The sequence below is a fragment of the Microtus ochrogaster genome, chromosome 1, assembly GCF_000317375.1.
Source record: "Microtus ochrogaster isolate Prairie Vole_2 chromosome 1, MicOch1.0, whole genome shotgun sequence".
Classification (NCBI taxonomy): domain Eukaryota; kingdom Metazoa; phylum Chordata; class Mammalia; order Rodentia; family Cricetidae; genus Microtus; species Microtus ochrogaster.
The window spans coordinates 45,037,325-45,044,678 of NC_022009.1; the positions used below are offsets into that span (position 1 = coordinate 45,037,325).

The following is a 7,354-nucleotide window of genomic DNA, read 5'->3' on the forward strand; positions in this document are numbered from 1 at the left end:
TGTGTGTGTATGTGTGTGTGTGTGTTTAAGGGCAGACAGGTATGAGGGACAGAGTGATTGGTAGGCAGATGAGAGAATGGATGAGTGAATTAGTGAATGAATGAACGAGTGAGTGGGTGATTGAATGAATTCTCTGTGGCTGAGCTTCCTGAATGAAAGGTTAGGGTAGTCTGTATGGCTGTTGATTGATTTCAGAAGGTCTATAGTATTTTATCAATGATGTATTAGTATTTAAGGTGATGCATTAGTGTTTAAGATATCTGTTAGCTTTTTTCTGTTAATGCTTTCATGTGTTTTAAAGCTTGTTCTAATTACTAATGAAGGCTGAATACTTTCACCCACGTTTGTTGACATATTGTATCTTAATCTTCTGTGAACTGTTTGTCCAAGTCCAGTGGGTCATGGCTTCTTAAGGAGATCCATCAGGGGTATCCTTATGTTAGGTGAGGGCATCTCTCTCTGGAGGCAATCCTCTTGGAAAGGGACTTTCATAGGCATCTATAGTGTGGTGTGATGTGGTCCAGGTCAGATTTTGACTTTAGAATTTGCTTACCCTGGGGAAAAGGGACGGTTATATCTTCCACTGGCAGGGAGGGGACATTTTTAGGCTTGCATATTGGTGTCCCATGGCTTTACAGCTTAGGATCTCTCATCTGTCCTGTACACCTCTTGTGGTTTACAGTCCTATATCTTGTCCCACTGAGTGATGGACTGACTTCCTGCCTATCCTCCTATTCTTCTAGGAGTGCAGACTCTGAAACCAGTTCTTATAGGAATTGGGTTCTTAGTGTTCTATGCTGTGTCTGCACACATCCCTTAGCTCTGCACTTGTGCCTCAATGGCATTTCAGGAATGCTTGGGAAATTCAGTTCAGGACTGGTGTGAACCACCTCAGGTTTAGTCCTGGGAGCAAGGCCATCCTATGGCCTCTGCTCTTCTCATGACCTCCTCACAGAGCAGATACTGCCATTTGGTTAGGGAGTGTACTCAAAGAGAGCTCATCCCTGCCTTCAGGAACACTCGGGTACCCCTCTACTATAGCACTTAGCATGTCTGCCTGTGTTCAACCCTCTCACCCCATGCTTACCTCAACATAAAGCTTGGGAACCCAGTGGTGATTTTCAACATGACTTTAATCCACCCACACATTCATCTTGTGATCTATCCAGCATCTATCCATCTACCCATCCATCCACCCATCCATCCATCCATCTTCCCATCCACATATCATCCATTCATCTATCCATCCATCTATTCATCCACCATATCCATCCATTCATCCATCCATCCATCCATCCATCCATCCATCCATCCATCCATCCATCCATCCATCTACCATATCCATCTTTCCATCCATCTATCCATCTATCTGTCCATCCGTCCATCTAGCATCTATCTTGCATCCATTCATGCATCCATCCATGCATCCATCCATCCATGTATCCATCCATCTAGTCATCCATCTAGCATCTATCCATCCATGCACTGGGCCTCCATCTCTTGACTTGGTGCTTTGGGCCCCTCCCTCTCCTAAAAGCAACCCTCTTATCCCAGGCAAGCTGTGTGGCACCATGGGCTGTAGTCATGAAGCAACCCCCCTGTCATAGCCTCCAACTCCTAGGTCACTGCTCTGAGCACGTCCCAGCTGGATCCCATTACCACAGCTTTTTCTCCATGATGCTTCTCACACATCACATACCTCTCCTGTGATCTCAGAGGGTCAGGTTCCCACCATAAGCAGAGCTGCCTCCCCAGGCTTCACCCTGCCTGGTGCATGGTCCCTGTCATGAGCTTTGCCTTCAGCCTTGCAGCTTCTTCCACCAGGTGGCACTGGTTGTAACTCATGTGCACATTCCTTCACTCCTTCATTCATTTCTCTTGTAGTCAGCAAGCATCTTAAAAAATTAGCTAGTGCTATACTAGAGCTGGCTCACAAGGACTTCCTCCACTACTTCCCTTTGGAAGAAAAAAAAAGATGGGGCATTTGTAAGGAAGCCATGTTTGTGTGTCCAATAAAGAGAGCTCGTTGATTGCATGTCAAACTTTAGGTCTGAGTTCTGTTGCAAGCTTGATTGCTTCCTTCAACTTTCTTCCTTACAAAACTAGGTTGATTAGTAATCAGCAAACTGTGTTCCCTGGGTGCTCAGAAATCATAGCCCATATCCTTAAGAGGCCCAATGGGGAGTGGACATTTGCACTAAGCAGTTGGTCCTGGCTGTGAGCAGGTTTTCAAGATGGTGAGACACCCCGATCTTCTGTAGGGATGATCTGAGAGTCGTTCCAGCCACTTTGGAGCTCAGCTAATGCTCGGCTCTTTTTAGAACAAATTGCAGGAGGTGATTGCTCGAACAGGTAACAAGGATTGTGCCCTAGGCAGGGGCTCTTTCTGAGCAATCCATTCGCAGACCCAGGTGGGCAAGGCACATGGCCCTTTGCAGGCCTTGATCTCAGCCCTGTGCATTTGAGTGGGTCCCAGGCTAGGGGGAAACTTTCTCCATCTGTCTGCAGGGGAGGGGGAAGAGGCACAGGCCTCTTTTGACTTCTGACCTGGAAGGAGTAGGGATCATCAAAGCCAGGACCTGGAGCTGGACAAATTGTGCTGTGGCTCTTCTCTGAGAGCTGGAGTGCCTTCTGTGGTGGGGACTGTGGTACCAACTCTCAGGGATGTTGTGAGGATTGGTGTAAGTGGACTTTTTATGCCTCTAGAAGGTAGTGTATGTGTCTCTGGGGGTGTGACAGAACACTGGGAACCCTAGCCCTTGGGGGTGGGAGTGGCCTTGCTCTGGTATAGTGGGAAGTAGTTTTTTGGGTTTTTTTTTTGATCAACGGATACATGATAAATTTATGTGCTATTTTCATATAAACTAGGAAGTTTCACAGCATGGGTTAGGGGAGTCTTTAGGTAGTACCTCTGCTCTTGCTCCCCCCTCAGACACATCCACACCTTTTTGAATGATTGAGAATGCCTTGGAGTCACTGACTGAGGACCATGCCTCTGAGTCAGGCCTGTATATGGCACCTAACTTCATCCGTTTCCAAAGTCTGTCCAAAAGTCTGTTACTGGGAGAGTATTTGACATGGTCTGGTAGACCATTGTCCCCTTCCCAATGTGTCCTCCTACCAACAGCAGCAGGCCAAACTGCCTGAGACCTGGTGCCTACCACAGTGCCTGGCCAGGGGTAGGGGCTCACCTACCTTCTTCTGTTTTGTCTTTGTAGATAGATAGGCAGCTAACAAAACTGTAACCCAGCCCAGGGCAGACGTTTCTGGTCGCATAGAGAGGTTTGTGGTGAATGGATGATGTATTGGAATCTAATCACTCTTTGTACTTCTGTCTTCTCAACCTGTTAACTAAACCCTGTTGTATTGTAGTATGCTTTTGCACAGTGCCCTTGCTAAGTAAAGGAATGTCAGCTTTCTGTTTCTTTTAGATTCACCCCAGCTGTCACCTGGTAGGGCCTTGCACTGTATGAGGTTCCCTGCCACTGCAACCCGTGGTCTTCTTTTCTCTCAGGTGTGTGTTACTGGAAAGCCTACCTCACAGGGTTGTTGTGAGGGTCCAGGGCCAGGCCACCAGCACAGTGTGATGTACATGTGGGTTGTCACCAGGAATGGTGGACAGATGGGATTGGCCCAAAGTCACAACCTATTACTTTGTGAGTAGTCCCTGAATAAAGAGTCAGTGTGGACCTGAAGCCAAGGTTGTGTTTCCAACAGTTGATCCAGTGTGTGAAGTGGGCTGTGATTGGCTGGATGTGTGGTCCAGGTCAAATGCTTGTGTGGTTAGTGCACGTTGGCTTCTACATTCCTCTGTGGTTCCTGCCCCTCCCTTTCCATCATAGTGGCTGCTGTTGCTGGTAATATGCAGGCCAAGGCTGGCTGAGCCACTGTGATTTGGGGGTGCTCTGAAGGGTGGTATCTGCTGGGAGATGCTTTTGTAAGCTTGTGCTTCTGTGTGCGCATATACCCTGGGCCAGTGACAAGAACCAAAAGCCAACAGAGGGGCTTCCAAATAATGGCATCTTTTTTTTTATGCCTTTCTTCATTTTTGCTGTTAGGCCTGAGTGTCTACTCTATACCCTTTTCTTTCTTTGCCAGGAGATGAAGAAATTAGTTTTCCCCATATCCATCCCTGCTTTTGGCCTAGCTGAGGTTTCTTACACACTGCACTGCTGTCCCCAGACTGGTCCCATTCTGTAGATAGGCAGAGTAGAGAGTCAGGGAATAACCCTTCCCACCCCACCAAGCAAAGCCTCACCTAGTTTCTCAGGCTTGCCCCCTTCCTAACCCTGGCATGTACTCAACATGGCCTCGTTCTGCTTCTATCCCTGTCCCACCCAGGAGTTTCCTGACAGGGTAACGCATGAAGGGAGGACTGAGGGGGAGGCACCGCCCCCACCCTTGGGTCTCCCAGTTCCATGGTGGTCTGGTCAGCTTCAGGCTGGGATTTTGGTTCACCTCCTACCCAGGCCTTTGCCTACCACTGAATTCCATTCCCAGTCCTCATCCTGGGAATCTGGGGGAACAATATTCTCTTCTCCCCTTCGCTCTTCATCCCACTTCACAGAAGCCTTATCTTCTCTGAGTTTCTCTTTGCTTCTGGCTTTCAAAGCCCTGGTATCTCAGCCCTGGCTGCCAGTATGCCCTTGGTGTTGCCACTGTGTCCTCTGGGTGCAGGACCCCACATTTTCATCATTTCCCTCTGTCCTCCATGCCTTTGCCCCATCATATGCTCTGCTAAGATCCTGATTCTGTCTGCCTCAGGCTGTGTTCAGGGACCTGCGATGTGGCCATTGCTGTCCATCTTGTGTTGTGTTCTTGGGTCCCATAGTAGGGATAGGTAGGTAGGGCCCTTTGTTCTGTGTCCAGGTGCCTGGTCTCAGATGGGGCTTGAGTTCCCTTGCAGGACGGGCTTATGGGGTGACCCTATTAGGTAGCTTGTGTCCTTTGAAGGTAACAAAGGGGAAATCAGAGGCCTGTCAAATTCTGGCTAAGCTGTACTTGAATTCCAAACTCTGAATATATTCCAACTCAATGTCACCCTGCCTCTTGTACTAATGGGCTCCTAATTGCTTCATGATGAAGTAAGGTAGGCCTAAGTAGATGTGAATGGGCAGATAGAAGGAGGTCTCCTTCATGAAATCTTCAGAAGCCCTGAAGATGCTCCTTGTCTAATCAGCCACAGGAGGGTCCCTCCTGGTGGAAACACAGCTTTGGAGATGTTTATTTCTAGACTAAAACTTTTGTGGGCTAAAATGTCCTCATTGATGTTTTGACCTCGGTGATTCACAAAAGGATTGCGTTGGCAATTCCCAAATTCTAGAGAAGACTTGGTTGTGCCCATATCTTCTTAGAGATCCCTCTCTCTTTGGATGAAAGGAAGCTATTTCATTCCTAAAGCCTTTGTCCCCAACATTGGTGACAATCAGCATGAAAGTTGTTTGAGAAGTTTGGGGTCCAGCCTTGAGCACCTGGCAGATTGGGGGTAGAGGACATTGGATCCCAGGCCCTGGTTTCTTATTTTCTGCAGAATATATTCCATTGGTACAGAGGTAGGGGTAGGGGTCCAAGGGTCTTGCCCATTTGGGCTTTGGACCTAGGGTTCTTTTTTACTGGCAGAACCTTGAACAGGTTACCCAAACCTTTCTGAGCCTCAATTTCCCTACCTGCACAAATGGAGTCTTTGGTGACTAGTTAGGGTATGGTTCATGAGAATCAAGGTCAGGGCTTCAGGCTACCCTAGCCCCTTGCTGACCATGTGTCCTTGGCTGTTTGCTGTAACCTAGAAATAACCTGATATGGTCATTGTGGGATTCAGTGTGATTCTTTATGTGATGAGTGTTTGGTTGCTTGGTATGCAGAGGAGGTGTGCATGTCTGACACTGGCTGGTGTGGAGGTGGCCATGAATATTGGGTATAGATGTACAGTTTCTGAAACTTAGGGTCCATGTAAAACTAGAGTAGAGGGCCGGAGGGTAGTATCTACCAAGCTCTGGAGAGTCATAGATAGAGGGAAAGGCTTACTTTTAAGTTTTTAAGGTTCAGTGGTTTTTTTGAGGGGACATTGAGGTATAAGTAGACCTCAGGAGAAATATTTAGAAGACCCTCCCAGAAGGCAAAGCTGGAGTTTTTGGAAAACCACTGAAGTTTAGTAGCTGTTAAGCTGGCTAAATAACTTGGGGTGGGGAGAGAAAGATGAAAAATCCTAGAATGGGTTAGTGAGGGCAGGAGCTGCTGGCTAGGTGTTGCCCCGCCTCCATGGCTGCCCAGAAGTCGGACCTTCTACATAGCTCAGGCTTTCTGAGCATAGGACTACCTTGTCCCCTTGCCTGCCTGGTGCATGAAAACTCTTGTCAGCCACGGGGATGGGTGGCAGATGGTCTTCATCTGCAGCTGTGTCTCTCTCAGCCTCCACAGCCACGGGGACGCCTTGCACATTTCCTGTGGGACATGCTGGAGCCAACACTCTGGACCCAGGCCTCCCTTTGAGTAGAGAGACCCACCTACTGACTGATGAACTGCGCTGACCTGGGGTCAGGCATGTGGCCTTGACCCCTGTCCATGGACCCTGAGACTCAGGGGTGGGGCTTGAGCTGTTGAACCTTCCCTGTTGAGTCCACATCTATGAGACGGACTCAGATTCCTACCTCACAGGGCTGTTGTGAGGCAGCTGCAATGTGCTTAGAAGCATGGGGCCTGGTGGCTCATGGCGCTTTCAATAAATGTCTCTTGTTTTAACTAAAGCAGTGATGGATGTGCTACTAATACAAAGAATGGTGGGTGCTTTGCTGGGGCTTCCTTTTGCAGTGTAATGGGGCAGAGGGCCTGCCTCAGATCCCATAAAGTCACCTTTGTCCTACTCAGCGTGTACTCAAGAAGTGGATGCACTGGTGAAGGGCCTGTGCTTGTGGGTTTAGAAGAACTCTTCTCGTGCGCCCAAGATGTCAATTTCCTTTCGGAAAGGAAGCCAAGCAGTAGGTGGGAGGTCTGGCTTTGGAGCCTGAGGGGCTCACAGCTCTGGTCCTTGGAGCTCCAGAGAGAATGCTGCTCCGGGGCTGAGTTCTGTGCACCCCCTTGCCCTCCACATTCCCCGGGGCCATGCCAGGGCCCTAGCTGAGTAGCCATCACGACCCAAATGGGTTGGTCCAACTGGGACTTGGCCCGACGCGACTTCTACAAACTGTTTCCTGAGTGGGTCTGTGTGACCACACATTTCCCTGCCTGGTGTCAGGTATGCTGGTTGAGTTGGGGAGGGTGAGCCCTACCCTTATGACTTTTGGGCGTGGTGGGGGTGGGGAAGTCATTCTGCCTGAGCAGTCTGGGACAGAAGAGGGAGTTGGGAGCGGGGGGGGGG

At 49.0% G+C, this 7,354-nt stretch overlaps 1 protein-coding gene across 7 annotated transcripts in view; it reads left to right on the forward strand.

The window, feature by feature from the left end:
- LOC106144037 overlaps positions 1-6,743 on the forward strand; it is a 31,348-nt gene extending 24,605 nt beyond the window's left edge. For all 7 annotated transcript variants that reach the window (XM_026781095.1, XM_026781112.1, XM_026781099.1 and 4 more), the window contains one exon: positions 6,409-6,743. In XM_026781095.1, the coding sequence (XP_026636896.1) occupies positions 6,409-6,493 (85 nt within the window). In that variant the 3' untranslated portion in view covers positions 6,494-6,743. The remainder of the gene's footprint in view (positions 1-6,408) is intronic.
- Positions 6,744-7,354: the final 611 nt, after the last annotated feature.